This window comes from Mauremys reevesii, linkage group 2 (assembly GCF_016161935.1).
Source record: "Mauremys reevesii isolate NIE-2019 linkage group 2, ASM1616193v1, whole genome shotgun sequence".
Taxonomy (NCBI): Eukaryota; Metazoa; Chordata; order Testudines; family Geoemydidae; genus Mauremys; species Mauremys reevesii.
The window spans coordinates 223,421,736-223,447,221 of NC_052624.1; the positions used below are offsets into that span (position 1 = coordinate 223,421,736).

Below are 25,486 nucleotides of genomic sequence, written 5' to 3' on the forward strand. Positions count from 1 at the left end.
AAAAAAGCAGGACAAAATATTTTAGAATTAAAGAAATATACAGAGATGTGTGTACTCAGCTTATTATTTCTATTCTCCTACTGTATATCTTGAAAATGTGCCCCCTCAGCATCATGTTTTCTCCAAGCTAGTAGGGAAAGATAACCCCAGTGCCCTCTTAGGAGGTATTCCCTCATCCCTGACATTGCACCCTGCATGCTTGTGTGACCTGGGGAGAAGGGAAGAGTGCTGCACATGTGCAGGCTATGCACTGCCAGCATCATGACAATAGGCTAGTTTGAAGGAAACAGAGTTGATTGGCTGTCACATAGTGGGAAGTTACATAAGCCACATCCCCTTTCAGGTGCAGTCATTGGGCTCCCCAGGATTGCTATTCCCACTGCAACCAATGAGGTTAGTGTAGAACTGTGTTTCTGAACGTGCTGAGTTCACAGAGCCTTTTGAGGGCAGGGAAGGCATTTTCTCCTTCCCCCCACCCTTCACTGAATTGGCATGGATTTTTCACCTTCCTCTCAGTATCCTGAATGTCCAGTAAGCAGGGGCTGTAGTGTGTTAATGTTGAAATTTGGCAGTGGTCCAGAGCAGGTACCTGGTTAAAGGAATGTACAGCTCCTGGGTGAACCCAAGTATGAGAGCAGGAATAAGGGAGGGTTATCCCCTGTGGGTGGGCTCCTTGTCTGGTTCAGCAAGGGGCTCGACTCCTTTTGCTAGTATCCACAACCTTAACATAAGGAAAGGGTGAAGGGCGAGATTCAGAAACAGTGCTGGAACATCAGTTAATTCTTTGTTGGGCAGAGGACTAAGAGTAGCCCTGCTCCAGGTTGCACTGAACCTGTTATTCCTGGACAGTTTTACTGGAGTTGAATTAAGAAATCTGCTGCCTATTTAAATTATATCAGGATGTTGTGTCTCTCTTCCTGCTGTGCATGAGTCCACAGACAAATACATTATTAAAAAAAATCAAAAAACAAAAGGAAGTATATGCTTCTAGAGTGAAATCAGGTGCTCCATGTCTTGTTTCATTCAAGAATAAACATTGATACTTGCATTTTCAGTTCCTGAAAATAGTGAATTACATGGACACAGGCTTAACTAGAATAACACAAGCAGGGACTGCTTTAATACTTTTTCTGCAATGTTCTTTGCCTGATAAAGTTCATTACAATAATGGCATCTTTAAAAGTTAAACACAGTCAACTGAATAATACCTACATTTCTCACTTCAAAAGTACATTTTTCTTCTCTGAGCTCTCATTGTTACATACAAAAACCTCCTTAGAGCCCCAGAAAATTTAGCAAACCAGTATATTTAAGTGAACACTATACATTTTTTAAAAACAATGGCAATCACTTTATACTACAGAGGTAGAGAAGTGCCTTATGAAATTCCGTTGAGGTTTCACTGAGAAAAATCACTTTTTCCTGTCTTGTACTTGCATTCCGCAGGAAAATTTTGGCAGCATGCCAAAACAATAACTAAACATAAATATCCTTAAGTTGGGCCCTTGCACAATCAAAGCAGCAACAGACCCTACAATGGGAGCTGCAAGAGCATCTGTAGTGGAAAGGAATGATGAATTGTTGGTGCAAACTCACCTAACCACTTTCTGGGACCCAAAACACGGCACCAGCAGCCCATCCCCTCCTTGAGCTACCAGCTAAAGTAGCTCAAGTAGTGGCAGTCTGAGCTGCAATGTCAAAGAGGTTCACGGATCAAACCCTGTTGATGATGCATGATGGGAATGGATGGAATGAATTATGTCGTCTTCAGAGTATTTCTACACTGCAATGTAAGCTCAGGGTTAGTAGAACTCAAAGTTAGCAGACCCTGGGTTTGTTAACCTAGGGCTTTAGTGTCTACACTCATTTGTTACTCCACATTAGGAATGGTTGAAAGCCGGGTCCCAGCCTAAGGCTCCAGCATCTACACTGCATTTTGTGAGCCTGTGTCCAATCACCTATATCCCAGACTTCCTAGAGTCCTCCCAAAATGTGGCTGCTCTAACCCTTTGTTCATGGTGCAATGTGGGAAAATTTGATTATCCAGAGGACAAAGAAAGTTGGCCCACGGGACTATTAAATACATTCGGCAGACTCCCAGAGCACAAGTCCAGTGGGGCTCCATCTACACTGCAAAGCAATAGGGTTTGAACCCTGGGTCCCAGTTTGACTCAGGCTCAGACCTTCCACCCCCCTGGTGTCCTGGGCCCCTGGGTCCAAGAGCTGGGTTAGCATGATTTGTGTGTAGACAGAAAGGGTGTTAGGCTTGAACCTGAGTTTAAACCTTGGGTTTACACTGCAATGTAGACATAACCTCAATCACATAACAAAAAGGCACATTAAAAGAAAGTTGTTTAGATTGAGAAATCAAATACTCAAAAGTCAGGAAATGCCAGATTTAACTTGCCTGACAACCTTAATTCTGCCCCCTTGTGCTCATGAACTATTAATACAGTTTTAATTACACAATCACATCCTGTTCTTCCCACAAGATCCCTGGCTCATTTGGTGCACAGAATGGATGCACAAGAGCACAGAATCAAGGTTCCACAAGTTTAGGCTTAAAATAAGAGTAACTGGATGATGTTCCATGGCCTGTTGTACAGGAGATCAGACCAGATGATCTAAAGGTCCCTTTCGGGCCTTACAAATCTATGAATTGTTTACACCGTTCATCCCCACATTGCATACAGTCACACACAGCCAACGTGTTCAAATGTAATATGGCCCTACACAAGGAAGTAAGGAGACATAAATAAGGGAGTACTTTCATTCTCAGAACACAGAGGAACTATGATGGGATCTGTTGACTGAGTCATAATTCTTTCCTGGGATTCTTCCTGGGTCTGTACAAACCATTGTGCGCAGTACCTGATTTCCACTTAAAGTTTCCTAAAGCCACCTTGCCACTTTGTTTCTTTCAGTGTTCATATTTTAAAACAGCTTATTTAAAAATACAATTGGTGGGGTTTTATTGGTGGGTTTTGGTTTAAAATGAAAACGAGAATCAGGTTTAAGATATCACAACACGATAGCTGAAATATTTCTGTCTGTCATAATGAACTTTTGGCTTCTCTATTTTTAGCTGAGCTCTTGTTTCACTATGGAAAATGTTTAAGTGTATTTCTCAATGTCATCTTACAACACCACACTGTTTACTTAAAAAAAAGAAAAAAAAAAGAAATTCAGCATTTAGGGCCCGATCCTCCCGTTGAAATCAATGGGAAAATACCATTTTGCAATCAGACCACTAAGTGATGTGTCCCTACAGTTCTTACTCAGGCAAATCTCCCCATGAAATCAGTGAGAGTTTTGCCCAAATAAAGACTGGACCAGACCCAATATGTATAAGAACCCGTCACTATTCACATGGACAAAAAAACCACAGTTTCCTCATGTCTTATGTAAAGGTGCAAGTTACTGAAGAGCCGTCCAGCGCAGTCAATTTTTCCACTGGCTTTATTTTTTTTAACTAATTTTGTTCAAAGTACTCTTCAGAAAAATAAAAAGTTGAAAGATAAACATACTTCTCTTCACAAATGCTTGAAGAAAAATATGTTCTGGCAGTCTTTGACCAACTTATAATTGAAATGAATTTACATAATCAAAATACATTTTAATTTTTGTTAAAACATTCTAAAAAATGACTGAACACATTTTTTAGCTGAAAAAGTTTTACAACCACAGAAGTATTTTGCTTTGTAATTCACTCCTCATTTACACACACATTTTCCCCCTTCTTTGGAAAATATATCAATTGTTTATTTAAAAAAAAAAGTATTTTGGGCATGGCTGACCTGTAGAGATATGGAGCTAAGCAGAGTCAGTGAATCCACTCACTCTGATATGCACACATGATATGCAATTAAAATCTCCATTCACATTCCTACAGGGTTGTCAATCAAGAGAAAAGCCTTTTTGACAACATTCAGTGAAGCGTACCAACTAACTGCTGAACAGGAACTTAAACAGTAACAGCTTTTGTTACTAGCAAGAATGGATTTTACCAAGATTGGGTTGAGTTTCTAAAGAAATCATTATGTTCAACATTTTGGGGGTTTTCATTAAAAATAAAAATACGTCAAAAAGCTTTTGTATGCTAAGCTATGATATTATGTAATACATCAAAGTTATCAGATATGTGAAAAAAACTAACCTTTTTGACTGTAGGAAACAATTTAACCTTTTACATTTAGAATGATTACAGGGCAGTTTATTGGGGAAAAGAGGACATTTTGATCTGTTTGCTATGCACTAGCAGCTAACCTTTTTAACATTTTAAGGTGTCTGGTCAGAAATTAAAGTTGGGAAGTCATTGTCCAGTTACCAAAATGTTCCAGTTAAAATAACACATTAAACATTCACAGCTTATGTGAACTTATTATTAGTATTTCAGAACTACTACATGTACCTACATTTTCATTTGTGAGTCTCTCTAGAAAATATTATGCACCTAGAATCTTTTCAAAAGAACAGTGAAGATGTCATGCCTATAACTTAGTTACTGTTTAATACCTAATCAAAGAATATATACCTCATAATAGCATTACTATACTTTAAAGTCATAAATCTATAAAAGCAGGGCACAGTAAAAAATAATATACTGTGCTTGTTAATCTGCTGCTGTGTGTGTTTTGAGCAACTAACCTTGGACTACAATTCTGAAACAAGTTAATATCAGATACTAAAATATTTGCCTTCTTACTTATCATGCCCTCTAACTTAAGAGAGAGCAGATGCATCCTGACTATTAACAGTCATGACAAATTGCCTTACTAATGAATGTTACACACTGAAAGTGCCATAACTGATTAAACTACAATTTCCCACTACTAGATAGAGAGAGACTTGGGAACTCCAGCAGTGGACAACTCTGATGTTCTGCCAACAGGCCTTCAGGGCACAGTGTGGTATTTAGAAAAACACACTGTAAACTCCATATGAATATATTCTAAAAGACTGTGTGTATACAACAGGTTTTAAAGAACATTAGATGAAACAGCTTAGATTTGTAGCTCATGAGCCATGTAAAAAGGATGTGTTTTAACAATTTTAGTATCATTACAAGGCTGTGTTAATATTTCTGTTGGGTTTTTCTACTCACCCTCCCCTCCACCCTCAAAAAAATTGCTTGTGCTTTGCATTTCACATAAAATCTTTCTTTTGTCAGTCTCTTTGTTGGTGCAAAATTGGCAGCAGTTCAAATTCAAAGTACTCCTATTCATTTACTGACCATTAAACCAATGTCATTCTAGTTCACATCAGCCAGAGAGCTAAGCTCTAAAAAACATAAAAGGCTTGCTTCACCACTAACGAATAATGTGTACATTTTTACAGAGCTTAAACCTTAATGCTTTGCCTGAATCTAACAATACAGTATATCTTATCATTCCTTTTTCACAAGCAGGCAGCTGCTGAAACGCTTGCCACTTCAAAATATCAATTGCTTGCCAGAGTTGTCCTCAACACACCCTGTCAAACTCATGTATATTGTGCAATGAAAATGGTGCGGGACTGAAAGCTAGAAATTGTGTCAAATTTTGCTGTAAGGGTATGATGTGCAAAGAACAACGTATGACAACCGTAAAGACTACAAACAATAGCAGAGGAGCCAGACACTAGATACATCACAACTGCGCCAGTACATATTTTATTGTATGTATTATATATTTAAAGCATGACAAATGTACCATTGTAGACTGTGCTACACAAAATAGAAACCCTTCAGCTAGTTAGGCTTTTTTTCATTTCTCTTGATGACAAATATGTAGTTAAATTTCTCTGCCTTTTGAACATTTGTCTGCATATCATATAGGAAAAAAATATAAGGTTTTCAAAATGAGTAACAGAAACCAAAAGACAACAGTACAAGATGAGAAAATGAGATTTTGTTCAGTTTACACTTATGCTTCTCTCTGGGAAGACATAGTCAGGGTTACCTTAAAGGATATCTGAGGCTATGCAAAAGAAATACAATAGCACTGTGCCCATAAATTACAGTATACCTAATTTTAATGCAGATAAGTGCTGGTCTATTGATTTGCATGTTTCCCTGGCAAAATGGAAATTCCATGTGAACATGTTCTTTGTCTGCAGAAAATAAATTTTAAGCTCTTTATGAATACTGCATTTAATGCCAAAAGGGAAATATAAGAAATAAATAGGTTGCTAACATAACATATATATGAACTCTAAAGAAAGTAAGTGGGAGAAGGGGGTGTATGTACAAATATATTACACACACCGTTTTTCACACTTCATTATGTTTTCTTTAAGAGGTCCTGGCTGCTGAAAAAATGCTTCTCTTCAGAGTACAATCTTAAACTAACTGAGGGAAAACTGGCATAATAAGCAACACATCAAGTTAACTGTAAAGGTGACCATAGAAATACTAATCTTAAATTAAAGCAACCACAGATTGCTGAAATGGAAAAAATGTTTATGAGGAAAGATTAACATGAATGTCTATTAATCTTTCCACAACCCAGCTTAGGTTGCAAAACCTTTAACATACAAGTTTCTAGAGGGCCATTAACTGATATCAGGCTAACTGAAATGAATATAAATGCTTTTAAGGTGTTAATAAATATTTTGGAAAGAGAATAGGTGTTTTAGGTGGTTGGGGGTGCTGACCTTTGCTGTGTTTATTAGTGGGACAATGATGCATTATTAACACACAGCAGCTGTACCTGAACTGCTGCCATGAACATAATAGCCTTTTATAGCCATCAGGGGAGTGAGATAGGAGGCCTTTATTAACCACTAGACATGATTAGCACATTATGTGAACTTTAGTAGGCAAATTATCTCTTATTGAAATATGTTGGTTATAACTAATTGTAAACATGATTTTAAAACCTTCCCAATGCAAAACTAAGAGTTTTACTACCATTTTGCAAATCATTGGCTAGCAATCTTAAGAAAAAGGGTTTCTGTTCTATTCATACAATCTACTAAAACAACTATGCCTCAAAGACCTGATTTAACTAAGATCAAAATATCAAAGTATTAACAACTCCACTTCATGAATATTAATCTTGAGAAATAAAATAAAACATAAATGAAACATTGCACCATTCAGTAAAACTGTTAATGAAACCTGTTTATTTAATATATATTTTCTACTAATGTTACAAGAAGTTCTTAAAAGATTAGTTTTGTAATACATTTTCAAGAGTTAACTTGAAAAAGTAACAGCATACTTTACTTCAAAAAGCTTAATTTTGGGAAAGATTATCCCATTAGCCTTAGCAAATGAACACAGCACTGAGAGTCCATTATGAATAGTCTTTTATGCCCTAGCAGAAAGTCATTAACATAAAATAAATCATTAGCTTTGATATTAAGCTTCTACTATCCGTAGGTTTCTATGACTAATGTGAATAACTGCATCTGCGAAATGAGAAAGTATACTTTTTTTAAAGGTTATCTTCCCATTTTACTATTATTTTCTGTCTTTGTATTATTTATTACTATCTCAGGCTGATACAAATGTGATCACTATATATATATATTTTACAAAATAATATTAATATATAGGGAACAAATATTTTCTGTTGTATACAGACACAAATCCTGTATGACATTCCAACCAAAAAGATGACCTATAATCAGTTTATTTTATATACAGAGAGAGATACATACACACACCCTTTCCTGTCTCCTGTAATAATTGTCCAGACAGATCTTCAACTTCATGTGGTATCCATCACATTCCTCCTTCTGACTAGCTTCCTTGTGCAGAGGTTATCACATTCTGATTTCAGTGGGAGTTCTTCTTGAACAAGGAGCATAGAACTGGGCCCCATTACGGATTTCCTTACTATAGCAAATTTAATAGCAGCTGTAGCTCCCCTGGAACCTTTAAGATCATACAAAGATCTACAATAACATTAGGAGACAAAAGCACTACCAAAGAAGCTCCACTTCTGTGTTTAGCCAGCCTGTATTTTTGGGGGAAAAAAAAAAAACAATCTCCACCAATCAAAAATAGCATGATGAGATAACAGTCAAGAATGTGAATGCTAAGACAATCTGACATTTTTACTAACCTGGGTTTATCAGATGTTCATGAAACTCAAGTGTGTTTTGTGACTTGGAAGGCAGTATGTTTCTTGGGAGGAAACTATGCTATTAGGATCTTTTTCAAATCTACTGACAGCCCAGCAAGAAACACTAACAAAATAGTTGAAGAAAAGTGCTTAGATACCGTATATGTTAGTACTGCAAATGGAAGATTAGATACATGTATCAGTACAGCCATATAAAACACAAAAACTAAAAATGAAATATACTGTATAAAAGATCACAGGAGAGAGAACACCACAAGCATAAATATTAAAAATGACAACAGTATCATGACCTTTGTAGTAAACAATTTAATTTTGAAGATTTAACTCAAAATCAAAAGCTGAACTCTTATTTTCAGTCAAACTCTTGGCTTACTAATGTAAAATTGCTTAAAGAAAAACACTGAAGAAAGCTGATCCTGGGAAACAAACTAAGCTGAAAAGAATTTTGCTTCTTAGCAATGGCCATTATGGAAAGCAGTTTTGTTACTGTTGTTGCTGATGCTACACAATCAGTATCTAAGTATAGTATATTACCATGTTGCCATTTTCAAACTGAATGCTGTAGGGGAAAGTGTTATGACCAAGAAAATCTCATTCAGGTTAATGTGAATTCCATGTCTTAAAGCATTATGTAACTGCTGCTATAATTAACACTCTGTTGGCACTTTCATTATAAACCACATTTTTGAGTAGTTTATAACTCAGCCTTTTTAATGAGAAATTACTCCTTGGACAGAAAATTGTTTCATAGGTTGTATAACACCAGCACCCATGCCAACAAAATGTTTAAATTGATTAGGCCAGATTTAAACTGAGCATTTTAGTGTTTACAGCCTATGCTAGGCGTTCACAGGACATGTGTCCACTTCACAAAAATAAACATAACTGCCACTAATTGTCACCATTGTCAATTTCACAGACCAAGGATTGAATGGACCTGGAGACCACACTGTCACCACTACAAGTGGTTAATATTGAGTCACATTGCCAGAGCACAGGGGAAAGATTTTGCTACCACTATCCATTCTCTGTCGTGTCTGCTCTCAATTTGGGATTTCAGCCTCCAGAAATTTTGGCCTATTGCCTATCATGAGTACAACATTCACTTCGTTTGAAGAGCACAGTATAAAAATGGAAAACTAAAAACTGTCCATTTTCATGTGACACTATGTAAAGGAAAATCCTGATTTAAAGAAAAACAAAAGGAAAGTTTTGCAGGCTTCTGGGAACTGCATGGAGCAAGCGCCTCGTGAAAGTGCTGAGTTCCCTCAACTCCCACTGAAGTCAATGGGAGTTGAATACTCATTTTCTCATAGGATCAAGCCCTGAGTCTTTATGGTGAATAGTGACATTAGCTATGTTTTAATTTGAATGAAACGCTGTACTCCTAATTTTATTTGTTTTTTCAGAAATTTTCAGAAATACTGGAATCTAAGCAGATATATTTGCGGTTTGCTTATATCTCTGGGACTATAAACTAGGGTCTAATCTAAGAGAAGTTCATTCAACTTCTTAATATGTGACATTTCTCTGAAACCCATTATAAGGCTTCAAAGCTTGTAAAAATCAACAACAGATGAAAACATTAACATGACAGTTTAATCTTTTCTCCAAGAAGCACCAACAAATATCAAGTATGACTGTCGTGCACTAAGTGACCAAAGTTGTTCAGGGGAAAGAAAAAAAACACACCCTACTCAACATAAAGATTTAATTGAATCATCCACTGTTATGTGACACACTAAAATCCCTCAAAAATACTGATACACAATTCTAGTTTTAGAGCTCTCTGAGATCCCAGCATTTAGGAATATCAGCAATAGAATGTATGCATAGTGAGCCATCAGAAAAAGTAGACTTTGGAAAGTTACACTCATGGGACAGTTTGTAAAGAGGAATATCCATGTTGTAGTTAGACCTGAAAATGTAAAATATTCTATAATACTGAAATACTTCAGTCCATTTAAATCAAGTCACTAACAACTCTTATCTGTTTACGAAATATTACCCGTGTTTTTTCACTTCAGTGTTACACAGCTTTTTCATTTTGTTTAGTCTTTGATGGGGGGGGAGGGAGAGGAGGGTTTCCTCTTATTTTTTAAACAGCTACATTATTTCTCTGTAATCAGGCTATATTTTTCCATTGCATTAACAACTAACTGTGCATCCAGAATGGATGAGTTGTAGGCTTCTTTATTTCTGAACTAGCTAGACTAGAATCCAGTGCGTAATTCTGCAAGGCTAACCATTGGGAGCAGTAAAGACCATTATTTTCTCTCCTACTGTTGGCGGGGGTCAGCATCCCTGTCATTAGCAGTGTCAAAATATAATTATATTACTGATCCTTATGTAAGCAGATACTTAACAACACATGAAAACATAAAACATGAAAATGTTTCAACTCTTCTTATAATACTTGTGGAAACAGACTTTGGAGATGGCAGTACAATGAGGAATATTATTGCTGTGTAGGTATATTTAAACTGATGATCTGACATCTTCAAATAGTACAAAACCCAGACAATATTTTACTACTGAATTCATGCAGTGTGCTTATCAAACATGATTTCTTTTTGTAACCTTAAATTCAGTTAAGAGCTATGATGTTACTTAAAACAGACATCAATTGAATAAACTGTTCTTATTAGCCCATAAATGTCTGAAATGCAGTTATGCTTCAAGTTTCAAGAGATGAACAGTATTACCTCAAGCCTAAATCTGTCTGTCCACTATGTTATTTTAAAGGCTGACCTATATACAGCAGCATACCATCCATTCTGTCTGTTTGTATAAGAGATACCTCACACAGTTGCCATAACCAACATTGTTTGCATTGTTCTTTCACTTTTCTCCTTCCATGGGTTATGTGAGAGAAACAAGTAAAAGTCTGCATAGCAAGATATGCAAAGCATAATGTGCATTTACAGTAAATGGAGGAATGTTAAAATAACGTTCTAAACATTTATGCCTAAGTTTATAAAACAAAGATCTAAGCAGTCTTTTGAAACAAAGACTGCCACCTGAAACGCAGCAGAGCAGAAAGATGGGACTATATGATCTACATTATTGTATTTTCTTTTAAGAAGCCATCAAGAGTGATTCATTCTGACTGTAGATACCCACAATACATATGTATATGTGGACCGCATAATTTCAAGCCTAAAACAATTATCTGATCATTAATAAAATTTATGTTAACAGATCAGTTATAAAACTTTAAAGGCGCTGACTAGTTGGGCAATGTACCTAAATTAGCAGCCATTTAATTAGAGTAAATATGTCACAGAATAAAGTTAATCAATCTTTAATTTTTAACCTAAAAAAAATCCAGATAAGGGGCCAAATCCTGCAATCATTATTCAAGCAAAACTTCCATGACTTCTAAGAGAGCAGGATCCTGTCCTTAATGAGGATTGCAAGATTTAGCCCAAGGTAAACAGCATCAAACAAAACTAGACCATCATTCTACTCTGGAACATGGATCCATCATACTCCAGCAAGTGATACCCTTTGCTTTTAGATATCATCTGTATATAGTCCACCAAACTTTCTGAAAATAAGTTCTAGGAACCTCCTCCAAGCCACTGAAAACACATTAATGAAAATGAGTGATGGCTGAATATTTTTAAAGCAACTAAGTGTTTAGAGCAGGGCAGATAAGTTTTCACAGCAATGTTAATCATGCTGGGTAGAGGAACTGAGGGAAGAGGTGGAAAATGAAATGTTCAGTAAATGCATGCCTCTCAAGGGCCTAGCAAACCTATTCAGTCCATTTAATATAATCAATGATCAGTGGCAAAGATGTTTGATAGAGACATGTTCATGCTGTAGAAGGTATCTTATATGAAATATTCCTAGTAAGTCATCTCCAAGCATAAAAAGTATGTCTTATGACTGTGCATTTTTTAAGTCCATTATCAGTCCAGACTAAGTTAAATAGAAGAGTTACAACTTTTCTACAGAATGAGTGCCTCATTTGCATTTAAAAAGAACAGTTTGCTCCTTCATACATGGCATGACTTAAAAGAAGCTTCAACCAGCTAGTAAAAAAATAAAAAATCTGAAAACGACTTTCTAAATTAATTTATTCGATTTGCAGTGCAACCAACCAAAAATGATTTAAAGCACTTAATTGGAAAATGATTTAATATATTAAAGTAATTCCCGATTTTCCAAAGCATTTAACTTTTAAATTAAATCTGGCCCACTTTCTCAAGAATGATGAGTGAAATGTGTATTCAAGTCATTACCTTCTTTTTGAAGCTTTAAATCACTGATAGGTTTAATAACGTTTGTCCAGTTTCATTGCCAAATGGGTCTTCAGACACTTTGGTGCATATGTCATTAATTCTACCCCATTCTTCTTTACTTTCCAGAACTTTAAGGTTATAATTTACAATAAAAGATAGAAAATACTGTATATGGCAAGTCAGACCAAAAGCAGTACCGCAATGATTGCTATGAACATTTAAAGTGTACCACATATATTCTCTTGAACGCAGCTGTCCCCCACCCCATCCACCCCACAAAGTTTACTCTTCTCCCAAACTTCTCCTGATCTCTAGGGCAGCCTGCGTGGACACTAAAAAACGCAGTTACTTAAAGATTGCTAAAAAACGTTCCTCTGGGATCGCTTTTGAAACTTCCTTCGGCATCAGTCACAAGGGGCCTGATTTAACCCTGAATTCTCTAACTCCACTGACTATAAAAGAGTTACACCAAAGATGAATTTGGTCCCTTATGTTGCAAATGGTAGGTTAGCTCATGCTGGAAACCTTTCCTAAAAACTGAGGGGGGCTTCATCATAATGCTGCACACACTGCTTCTAAACAGGTTATATTTGACTTTATTGTTTGTTTATTTTTATCACTGAGTCTATGCAGTTGCCAGGAATGAAGGGGACAGCCCTAAATATCTCTATGACGTGTATTGTGATTTGTGTACCCACCATGACAATGGACAAGCAGAAAACACAGTAGTGTTTTCAAACGAGTTAAACTGGGAGTACTACTCCTTTGCACTGGGCATCTCCGCGTGTGTGTTGCAAAGGCTGGGTGGCAATAAGCAGGCACAGAACCCTCTGAAAGAAATACCAAGCAGCAAGCAAGTCTCCTTGCTGCCTACGTACACTACCAGCAGCAGAGTTTGCACTGCAAAAACATCTGCTACAGTCTGCAACAGCAGCCTTCCAAGCCAGATTTTAAACAAAAGCCTAAAACACACAGGTTTAAACACATCTTCCTATAAGTGCTTGTTCCCAGCTTTCTCCTCTGGCGGGGGTGTGCTCAAGAAGTGCTTTGGGCAGCTTGCACTTCCTGATTATTTCCAATGGCTAGCGTTTTATTCATGGGCAAAGCCCATTCCAGAACAGAAAAGAAAGTGCAGATCATGCATAAAATACCAGCTGGCTCACGCCACTGAGACAGTAATAATGAAAATATCCCTCCTCTCGTGTTCGTGAGCAAACGGATCGCGAAGTGATCCGGGATCAGAGCAGCAAAACGAGTATAAGAAAACCCAGTGCTTGGGTCTTTTGTAAATAACACGAGCCTGCTTTGCATTTCCTCCTTCTCCCGGGCTCTTGTAGTAAACTTCTTTCTTTAGAGACATAACCCTATTTACAGTTACAGAGGAATTAATAACGCAGTTGCACAGCCAGAACAAAGTCGGTTCTGTTCAGAACAAACTTGTCACCACCCATTTAATTCTGTACACAAAATAAAAAGCGTGGTCCCGTCATCACAAATTGCTAAGTACAAGCTTTTCGTGAGCCTTGACACATGAACTGGAGGGTTCATGCAGAGCTTTCCATTATGTTTTGACTTTGGGAAAACAAATCTTTAGTTTGTTTGTTTGGGGGTGGGGGATAGAAGACAGAGTTACCTGTTCATTTAAATATCCCACATGGACATCCTTTTTCCACGCTGTTTCTCAGAAAGAAATGTACAGAATAGCTAACTAGACTTCCAGTTTGGGGGAGACGTTATGAAAAATTCTCTCCTTCCCCACCTCCCAATACACCCCGTCCTCCTCCAGATTATTCTGGGATTTTATTTTAGTCATTCCACGAGAGAGAGAGAGAGAGAGAGAGAGATACACACACGGGTAGATTCCCAGCAAGAAGCCAGGAATCAGAAAAAACGCTCTCACTTTCCTGCACCATCGGGGTGTTTGGAAAACACCCAGAATTTGCCTAAAATATAACATTTTACTACCACACCGCCCCCCGCAAACAACTCCCACCCCGCAAGAATGGCTTTGGTGTGGCTGCCTTTCCTTGAGAGGTTAACTCAGTATGCAGCCTGCCAAGATCTAGCTCCCATTCACGCGTAACAAAACAACACCACACATAAAGCACCTCAAATAAAACAAAACACAAGTCACCTTGTTGCAATAGTAGGGGTCCAGGCAGGGAGAAGGTCCCAGACAAGGGGTATCAGGAGTGGCTGCAGGCTGTGGTGGTGGAGGTGGTGAATAAAATCTTACGTCCATTTCACTAAAACATCAAGCAAACTCCTTTCCTCTTTCTTTTTCTTTCTTTTTTTGGTTAACGTTCGTGCAAAACAAAAACAAACAACAACAAAAACCCCAAGCAGGTTGAGAAGAATCAGCAAGAGGTGCCTGAGTTTAGGAGAAAAAGAAACACCTTCCTTGCCTCACATCCGTTGGTGGTTTGTAAAGAAAGAAAGAAAGAAAAAACTCTTCCAAAAAAGCACCAGTCTGCAGATGTCTGCAAGAGAACAGCAGCAAACCCTCCTTCTTCTCCTAGAGCAGGGCAGGTAACTTGGAGTATTGTTTTCCCTGCACACACATGCACTGGTCGCTAGCCCTGGGTGTAGATTTCGCTCTCTATTGGAGTCTCTGAGTTGTTTCCTTCCCCCCCCCCCTCCTTTCTTTTTTTTTTTTTTTTAATCTCTATCAGTGTGAGAGTGTTGGGGGGAGAGAGGGGGGTTTTGTTTCTCCACCTTGAGGAGTGGGGAAGGGGGGAAGCTAGTGCACACCCCTGAGGCGGGGGGGTCGAGGCGAAGGCGCTCTGCTGGGCTGGCCCCGGAATGGCTGCCCCGTGCTGCTCGCCGGGAGGAGGAGAGGGACACCGTGTGCGCCGCTTCCAGAGTCGCGGCTCCGAGTGTGTTTCACACAAAGGGGCTCGCGAGTGAAGAGCCGTTCGCGGCTGCCCAGGACGGGGCTGGGGAGTGCCGAGAGGGGGCGCTGCAGCACCCCCGAGCCGCCACCTCCTCCGCCGCCCTGCCCCTGCCAGTTACTGTGGTGCCGCCTCAGCCCAGCGCTGCTGCCCTGCCCTGAGGGGAAGGCGAGGAGCAGGAACAGGGAGGGACGGGGAAGGAGTTAAAGCAGGGGGCAGGGAGCAGCAAAAGGGGGGCAGGGAGCACTTAAGTGGGACCCAGGAGCTCTGGGTTTTCTCTTCCTGACTCTGCCACAGGCTTCCTGGGTGTCCTTGGGCAAGTCACCCAGGGAACCTCTTCGCTGTGAGGAGTCTGCATGGAGTCTCCGAGCCTGGGGCAGCCAGCGTGGGGATCGCAAGGCAGGGCTAAGAATTGCAGTGTAGATGTTTGGGCTGGGGCTGCAGCCTGGGTGCTGAGCCTCAAGATCTCAGAGCTTGGGCTCCAACCTGAGCTGGGAAGTCTACACTGCAATTATTAGCACCACAAGCCCGAGTCAGATGACCAGGTCTTTTATTGCAGTGTAGGCATATCCTCAGGGTATGTCAACACTACACATTAAGCCAGGACTCTCACGTTTTAGCACAACTCCATCCCTTACGTCCACACATAAATCAGTCTGTCCTAGGACCCTGGTGCGGCTGGGCTAGGGCCCAAGTCCCACTGTGACTTGCAGTGTGGATGAATGTCAAACCACAGCCCCAAGACAGAAAGTTTGCATAGAATAGTATGGACACATTAGCACAGCTTTGAGACCTGGGTCCAGCAACTGTTAAGCCCAGCTTTACAGTGTAAATGTTTATCCAAGAGTGGGCTTGGAAACACTGGGCTCCACAGACAGTGTGCAGTGTAAACATGCCTTTACTGTCCCTTTGCCTCTCAGCTCCTCATACATAACATGGGTATAATGATTCTTCCCCACCTCAGAGGCATGTTGCCAGGACAACACCATGAACACCTGGGACACGCATACAGTGTCACCATTTCTCACAATGTTATCACGAGTCTTGTGATATCCTGTGGAGTCCGTGGAAACATATGAGTAGGGGAAAAATCTCATCTTCCACTTAAAAAAAAAAAAGTAATTTTCTATAGTTCATGGTGGAAGAGACAAGCTTGAAATTATGACCTTAGTACACCATAATGGCTCAAAAACCACAAGGCAAATAAAAATAATCTGAAATGTATTATTATTATTACAATATTTTATGAGTTTGGAGAGTCTCACTCATGAGTTTTGAATGGTTTAGGTTGGCAATATTGCTTGGGACTGGCACAATATGAATACTTATCATAGACAGAGGAGCAAAATGGGAGGAGGGGTAGGGAAATAGGGTGGCAGAGAGGGTATCAAAAACAGGGAAGAGGAGCAAAAAATTGTGGGAATAAGGGGAAAAAATGAGGTGGGGAGGATAGGCAAGAACATGGGAGAGAGGGGCAGGTAAGCAAAAAAAGGGTATATAGCAGGTGTCCCCAACACGGTGCCCGTGGGCACCATTGCACCCGCATACTGGCCGGCGAAGCATCCGCCGAAATGCCACCGAAAAGCAGCGTCATCAAGAGGCTCCGCCTCAGAAATGCTGCTGATTTTCGGTGGCATTTCGGCGGCGACGCCTCTTGACGTTGCCGCTTCTCGGCGGCATTTTGGTGGATGCTTGTCTGCCGGCCACAGTCCTCGGTGGCTCGTCATCCGGCACCCGCCACCTGGAAAAGGTTGGGGACCACAGGTATATGGGAAGAGGAGAGGCTTTAGGGGGGATCACGAACAGGCCCCGGTGGGTTTCCTGCTGGCTTTCTGTCTAGGTTTTAATCAACAACAGGAGGGATATAAAATAATGCAGATCTGTAGGAAGGATGGTACAGGAAATACTCCTTTAAATTTGGTAGATTTAAATATCACTGCATATTTAGAGAGATAATATGAAAGAAGAGAAAGTACCTTTTTACTTCTTCATTTAAAAAAGTCTAAGAACTTTAATGACCTCTCCACAGATAAGCCTTAGTGATCACTCCTAATTCCATAGTGATGTTTAAATCTACCACACGCTCATATGCACATTTGCTTCATAAGATTCAGAGCGTAAAAGTACTTTCACTGCTGTATGTATTTTTATGAATATATTCTTTCTTAACATTATATAAAACCAACAACCCTAAAATAAACATTTTAAAATATATCTTGGTATGTTAAGTAACAAAAAACATGATTGTTAAGAAAATAAAGCAATGCTTCTGTGAGAACCATTGATCTCTGTGTTCAGTGGGTCACACATTTTCATAGTGTGAAGAATCTATCAAGATAGGGTGTGTTTCCCAACCACCTCCATATCCAACAACCCAAACCTGATATTACCTTTTCCACTAGCAACTATAAAGATTGGTTACATGAAATATAGATATATATGGGAGACACCAGATAAGAAGGACCTGAAGCAAGGTTCCTTTTTCATAGTTTAGTTTAATTGATCAAAAGTATCTCTGGAGATTCTCAGTGTTGCCATTCTCATAATTTTATTATTAAAAGTCTTGTGATATTAAGTGTTTTTCTTAAACCCTCTTTCTTGGTTTCTTGTGATTATGAGAAAATCTCAGCTTTCATTTTCTTTAAATAAATAAGTTTCTAGATTTTATGGTTGTGGAGAAAATATTGAAAATATGATCTGAGTTCATCCTAAAGGCTCAAACATCAGAAGGCAAATAAAAAGATCCCCAAACATATATTATTTAAAAAAAACAGCCATGATTTTCCAGGGCCTGATTTGGGATTGGCAATTAGGAGAATCCCAAACTGGTTTTCCAAGCATGTTATTGCTTGAAGACTGACAGATATTTCACTGTTGCAAATGGTTTGTCCATTGACCACAGTCTGATGCAGAGGAAGGGAGAGAGCTCTGTCAGAGAGTTCTGTACTGAGAAGCTGCTAGTGAGAGGCTACTGTTACTCAGAAGCTGTGGTTTCTCTTTCTGGTTTGTAGAGGAGTATGATAATAGAGATGTTGATTCTAAAAGAGATGTTCTGGATGCTAGATGCAGAGGTGAGGATTTGGGTATCTGAATGACAATGGAGGACAAAGATACAAGCAGCAGGATAGATTGTAACTTTAGATTTAAATGAAAGATAATGGTAGTGCCCTTTGTGACAGATACTGCAACCACAGGCAATATCTCTGGGGACGAAATTGTATTACGTTTATGTATCACTGTAGACCATTGTATGCAGCTCCAAGGGGAGGGTTACCACAACTCCTCCAGGAAACAAAATTAATGAGGGACAGGGGTGATTAAGGTGAATCACTTAGATTGTAAACACTTCCAGAGAGGTACCTCCCCCTGGGGAGGCTTGCACATACTGATACAAACTGGGTTCCCAGAGACCAACAAACAAAGAACGGGCTTTTGGCATCAGATGGCTGTATTTAAACTAACTCAAGGGGCAGGCACTCTGGATCTTGAATTCAGGCCCGTGCTACCTAACTCCAGTTACTGACTCCAGTTTGACCCTTGGCATGACTGCTGACTCCAACTCCAGCTTAATCCTTGGCATGGCTTCTGACTTTGACACTGGCCCCAACCTTTGGCATGGCTTCTGACTCTGGCTTTGACCTTTTGCATGACTTCCAACCATGACCCTGACTCTGTCCCTGGCTCTGACCACTAGGTCAGACCACCCAATTACAGGCCCTGACAGCTTGCTCAGACCAATTTGCTCTCCTCTGGGACTCATTACTGAAACCCTGTACTAAACATGGACATGACTGGGGCTCTCGTCCTGCCATTGCCCCAGGGCCTATGAGCCTGCAGGAGCAGATCGCTGCCCTCCAGGCAGAAAAACAGAAACCAAGGGACCAAGTGCTATGGCTACAGACGAGGAATCGCTCCTTGTGTGAGCAAGCTACAGCACTTGGAGTAGCTCCGGGTACCTACTCGGCTGCCCTTACGATGCCAGCTCAGTTAACTGACCTAGAGTCCCTCTGCCGAAAAGATATGATGGTACCCGAAATAAGTTGTGTGGGTTCCTTACCCAGTGCAGGCTCTTAGTTATGCTCCAGAAGTGTGAAACAGATCAAGTTAAGTGGGGCTAGTACTGAGCCTGCTTACTGAGGCCTGGTCTACACTAGGACTTTAATTCAAATTTAGCAGCGTTAATTCAAATTAACCGCACACCCGTCCACACCAGGAAGCCATTTAATTCGACATAGAGGGCTCTTTAGTTTGAATTCTGTACTCCTCCCCGACAAGGGGAGTAGCGCTAAATTCGACATGGCTATGTCGAATTAGACTAGGTGTGGATGCAAATCAAACTTAGTCGCTCCGGGAGCTATCCCACACTGCACCACTCTGTTGACGCTCTGGACAGCAGTCCGAGCTTGGATGCTCTGACCAGCCACACAGGAAACGACCCGGGAAAATTTGAATTCCTTTTCTTGTCTGGGCACTTTGAATCTCATGTCCTGGTTGGACATCGGGGTGAGCTCAGCAGCACCGGCAACGATGCAGAGCTCTCCAGCAGAGGAGTCCATGCAATCTCAGAGTAGAAAGAGGGCCCCAGCATGGACTGACCGGGAAGTCTTGGATCTGATCGGTGTGTGGGGCGATGAGTCTGTGCTTTTGGAGCTGCGCTCCAACAAACGGAATGCGAAGACCTACGAGAAGGTCTCCAAAGCCATGACAGACAGAGGATACAGCCGGGATGCAATGCAGTGCCGCGTGAAAGTCAAGGAGCTGAGACAAGGCTACCATAAAATCAAAGCGGCAAACGGACGCTCCGGAGCCCAGCCCCAGACATGCCGCTTCTACGAGGCACTGCATGCCATTCTCGGTGGGTCTGCCACCACTGCCCCACCAGTGTGCGTGGACTCTGACGAAGGGATAGTGTCGACGGCCAGTTCCTCGTTGACGTTCGCAGATGGGGAAGATGAGGAAGGAGATGAGGAGGGGGAGGCAGTCGACAGCGCTTACAACGCTGATTTCCCCGACAGCCAGGATCTCTTCATCACCCTCACTGAGATCCCCTACCAACCCTCCGCAGCCGTTACCATGGACCCTGAATCAGGAGAAGGATCAGTCGGTAAGTGCTTTAAACATGTTAACATTTATTTCTTAAAAGAACAGGAAAATAGACTAGGCGAACAGAAGGTCTATATGCAGGGGAATGGAACAGGAATCTTCCGCGGAGATCTCCACGAAGCTCTCCTGGAGGTAGTCGAAAAGCCTATGGAGGAGGTTCCTGGGGAGAGCTGGCTTATTGGGTGCTCCGAGGTAGCACACTTTTCCGTGCCACGCTCTCAGCTGGTACTCCGGGACCAGAGCCTTGATGAGCATCGCAGCATAGGGCCCTGGCTTGTGCTGGCTTTCATTCAGCATGCGCTCTCTCTCTCTCCGTGACACCCTTCTCAGGGTGATCTCGCGCGCAGACTCCTGCATGGAAGTAGAGTGATTTGTGTACTATTACTATTGGTAGTGCTTCACTGTTCCTTAGAACAACAAGAAGCGTCACTTTAGAGCCACGTGCTGGAGGCTACAGAGTGGCAGCATACAGGGATCTTTTCCAAGGGAAAACCGCGATGGGGTAGAACAGGGGCAGAGTTTATGCTTTCAGGATTGCCTGCAGCAAGAGGACAGAGCTGGACATTGACTTTTAAGCAGCCAAAAGCCTTTGGCTTACCATGCCTGGCTGCTCCATGGCTTCAGCTTTCCCGCCCCGCTTGTCTGGTCTGCAGTGCAAAACCCCAGGCAATGAAAGGTAGGGTGACCAGACGTCCCGATTTTATCGGGACTGTCCCGATATTTGCTTGTTTGTCCCGCGTCCCGACCAATGTTAGGTCGGGACACTGGACAAACAAGCAAAGGCCCGAGCCGAAGGGCTCGCGCCTCCTGCCCCGACTCCGCCCCCTCCTTCCCCCATTGGATCCTTCCCCAAATCCTCGCCCCCATCCCCGCCCCCTCACTGCCCCATTGTCTCCCTCCCCAAATCCCCGCCTCTTTCCAAGCATGCCATGCCCAGGAGACTCAGGGGAGTGCGGGGCCGGGGTGAGTGTGAGTCTGGCCTGGCCCCGAGCAGGCAGGACTCGGGCGCAACCGCTGCTGCAGCTCCACTGCTGCGGGGGGAGGAAGTGGCCAAGCACGTGGCGCTCGGCGGCTGCGGCTTTGGTGCCCGGGCCAGAACCCCCCGAGCCCGGGCCTGCTGCGGGGCAGCGCGCACGCTGCGCCCAGCCCCTGGCCAGTCGCGTCTGGGCTGGCTGCCCAGCTGGTGCAATCCCGTGGTGGAGGCAGCAGCAGCCCAGTCCCGTTCGTTCCCCTGCAGGACCCGAGCGGGATGCGGGGGGCTGGGGACTGCTGCCCCCACTCCGAGGCCGCCCGCAGGATTGCACCAGCTGGGCAGCCAGCCCAGACGCGACTGGCCAGGGGCTGGGTATGTGCAGCGTGTGCGCTGGGTCCCCGCAGCAGGCCCGGGCTCGGGGGGTTCGTGGGCGCCAGAGCCGCAGCTGCCGAGCTTGGCCAGCGGCCGCTTCCTCCCCCCGCGGCAGTGGGAGCTGCAGCAGCGGCTGCTCCCGAGTCCTGCTGCCCAGGTGGGGAGAACAGCTGCTGCCTGGCCCCGCAGGCCACCCCGTACTCTCCCTCCAGATACCACGCCTGAGTCCTGCCTGCTCGGGGCCAGGCTGGACTCACACTCACCCCGGCCCCGTGCTCCCCTGAGTCTCCCGGGCCTCCCTCCAGCGCTTGCGGAGGGAGGAGGAATCGGGGGTGGGGGATTTTTTTTTTTTTTTTGCTCTGCCGCCATTTTTCCCCCTCTGCCCCCGCCCCGCCCCCCCGCGTCCCGATATTTGAACTGGGTGATCTGGTCACCCTAATGAAAGCGAATGCAGAGAAATCGAACTTTCCCTGAGTGAGTGCTCAGGAGATAGATGCCATGCATGGTCTGTTTCACAGGCAATGAGTAGACTATGTTTCATTTTTAAGAAAATGCATCTTTGTAAGCAATTCACTCCCTTTTCCCCCTCACACAGCTGCAACAGTATCCCGACCTGCTCCACCATGCCCCTCACAGAGGCTGGCGCAGATTAGGCATCGTAAGAAAAGGACACGGGACGAGATGTTTGCTGAACTTATGGGCTGCTCCAGAGCAGAAGTGGACCAGCAGAGCCAGTGGAGGGAGAACCTCACACAGCAGCAGCGCTCACACAGCGAACGGGAGGACAGATGGCGTCAGGAGGACCAGCAGGCGACTCAAACGCTGCTTGGACTACTGAGGGAGCAAATGGACACGCTCAGGCGCCTTGTCGATGTTCTGCAGGACCGCAGGCAGGAGGACAGAGCCCCCCTGCACTGTGTCTGCAATCGCCCTCCCCCGCCACACACTCCAATACCCACCTCACCCAGAATAACTAGAAGGAGGGGCACCAAGGGCCGTGAAAACTGTCACTGCACCACAGCGGACTGCTAAATTACCCAAAAGTTCTCAGTCCCTAGATTTTGAAAAGTTCTCACCTTTACTGTGTTGTCGAGTATTAAAAGTCGTTTGCTGTTAATTTCTGTTTCTGTCATGTTTGTTTGCTGAAGACTTTCTGTGAAGTGGGGAGAGGGGTTTGGTAATTGCATAGGACAGTCACCATGAACAGGGTACAGACATGGGGGCAGGATCAACAGCAGGTTACTCACTGAGTGCAGTCACTAGGCACCCTGGTCAGTCTGTGAGGTGTTTTTAATGTTCTGTTCATAGGCGGCAGGTGCCCTGCTCCAGGTATACTTGGAGGTGGGTCTCTCCCCCGGCCCAGCCTGGATCGGGCCCTGGCCCACGCGGGTCTCCCCCCGCCCCGTCAATTCCCTGCCTGGAGCAGGTCCCAGCGTCCACCTGCCACCCCTCCCCTGGGGTGTCGCCCCCCCCCCCCCCGTGCTGCGTCCCTACCTGACAGTAGAGCGGCTACCGGCACAAATGCTGTCTGCTGCCCCAGGGTACTAGCGCCTGCCATCCACAAATGGCAAGGCAGGTTGCCATCACCCTGCCCTTCTACCGTTGCCCTGAGCCTCCACAATGCCCCAAACCCTCAGCCTCAGCCCCAGCCCGCAACCCCCTACGCCTCCTCCCCCTTCCCACACACGCCTCACCCCTTCCTACGCCCCCACCCCCAGCCCAGAGGCTGCACCCAAACTCCGTCCCAAAGCCTACACCCGTCACCCCTTCCTGCACACCCACCTGTAACCGTCCTCCCCCCAGAGACCGCTGTAGGAGCAGTAGCCTATCATTCCTAGAGTCTAGAAGCAGTCTCTACATCACTGCACACCCTACCCACCACAGTCCGCGTCCCTGTTTCAACCCTTTGACGCGAAATCATTATTAAAGAAAAGGTTTTTAAATAACAATGCTCCATTACCTTTATTTTTACACGTGTGTTGGAAGGGAGCAAACGGGGTGAACGGGGTATGAGACTGCAGAGGAGAGTCAACAGTAAATGGGTAAAGAAACTTGGCCAGGTTCAGCTTCTCTGTAAAGCAACTGGACAGTCATAGGTTACCCTGCTCTCTGAGGAACCTAGCTTTCAAAGCCTCCCGGATGCACAGCGCTTCCCTCTGGGATCTTCTAATGGCACGGGTGTCTGGCTGAGCGTAATCTGCAGCCAGGCGATTTGCCTCAACCTCCCATCCCACCATAAAGGTCTCCCCCTTGCTCTCACAGAGATTGTGGAGCACACAGCAAGCTGCAATAACAATGGGGATATTGTTTTCGCTGAGATCTGAGCGAGTCAGTAAGCTTCGCCATCTCCCCTTGAGACATCCGAAAGCACACTCCACCACCATTCTGCACTTGCTCAGCCGGTAGTTGAAGAGTTCCTTCTCACTGTCCAAGGCGCCTGTATAGGGCTTCATGAGCCAGGGCATTAGCGGGTAGGCTGGGTCCCCGAGGATCACTGTAGGCATCTGCACATCCCCAACAGTTATTTTGTGGTCCGGGAAGAAACTACCTGCCTGGAGGCGTTTAAACAGACCTGAGTTCCTGAACACACGCGCGTCATGAACCTTGCCCGGCCACCCGACGTTGATGTTGGTAAAGCATCCCCTGTCGTCCACCAGTGCTTGCAGCACCATTGAAAAGTAGCCCTTTTGGTTAATGTACTGGCTGGCCTGGTGGTCCGGTCCCAGGATAGGGATGTGAGTCCCATCTATAGCCCCACCGCAGTTTGGGAATCCCATAGCGGCGAAGCCAGCTATGACGACCTGGACGTTTCCCAGGGTCACTACCTTCGAGAGCAGGAGTTCAACGATTGTGTTGGCTACTTGCATCACAGCAACCCCCACGGTAGATTTGCCCACGCCAAAGTGGTTCGCTACTGACCGGTAGCTGTCTGGCGTGGCAAGTTTCCAGAGGGCTATGGCCACTCACTTCTGCACTGTCAGGGCTGCTCGCATCTTGGTGTCCTTGCGCTTCAGGGCAGGGGACAGCAATTCACACAGTTCAAGGAAAGTGCCCTTACGCATCCTGAAGTTTCGCAGCCACTGTGATTCATCCCAGACCTGCAGCACTATGCGGTCCCACCAGTCCGTGCTTGTTTCCCGGGCCCAGAATCGCCGTCCCATAGCATGAACATGACCCAGTGCCACCATGATCTCCACGGCGCGGCGTCTCGTGCTTTCTGACAGGTCTGTGCCAGTCTGAGACTTCATGTCCTCACCGCGCTGCCGTTGCCTCCTCGCCCGATTTCTCAGCATCTGACTGTTGAAGAGGTGTACGATAAGGTGCAAGGAGTTGACAACGGCCATAAGTACAGCGATGATCGCAGCGGGCTCCATGATCGCAGTGGAGTGCTGTGGCGTCCGCGCTGTCACTTATAACAGGAAAAGTGCGCGAACTGATTTCCCGCCAGCGGGAGGGACTGTTGAATTCTGACAGTTACCCAAGACCACCCTCGACACAGTTTTCCCCCCCAGCATGCATTGGGGGGAAATCCCAGAATTCCAATGGGCAGCGGGGAGTGCGGGAACTGTGGGATAGCTTCCCACAGTGCACCGCTTCCAAAGTCGACGCTTGCCCCGTTAGTGTGGACTCACACAGTCGAATTAGTGTATTTAGTGTGGATACACAAATTCGACTTCATAAGGTCGATTCCACAAATTCGACTTAAGTTGATTCGAAATAGTCTTGTAGTGTAGACATACCCTGAGAGGGAGGAGGGGCCTCTCCCACTTCTAGAGCAGGATCACCTAGCGTAGACTAATTGGGACTTATTCTTACAAGTATTTG

General features: G+C 43.7%; 1 protein-coding gene across 1 annotated transcript in view; it reads right to left on the reverse strand.

Annotated features, from left to right (window-relative positions):
- The window catches only part of TOX (thymocyte selection associated high mobility group box), a 275,138-nt gene extending 260,197 nt beyond the window's left edge, over positions 1 to 14,941 (reverse strand). The window contains exon 1 of the mRNA XM_039528068.1: positions 14,457 to 14,941. Coding sequence (XP_039384002.1) covers positions 14,457 to 14,564 — 108 coding nt within the window. The 5' untranslated portion in view covers positions 14,565 to 14,941. The remainder of the gene's footprint in view (positions 1 to 14,456) is intronic.
- Between the last annotated feature and the right edge of the window lie 10,545 nt (positions 14,942 to 25,486).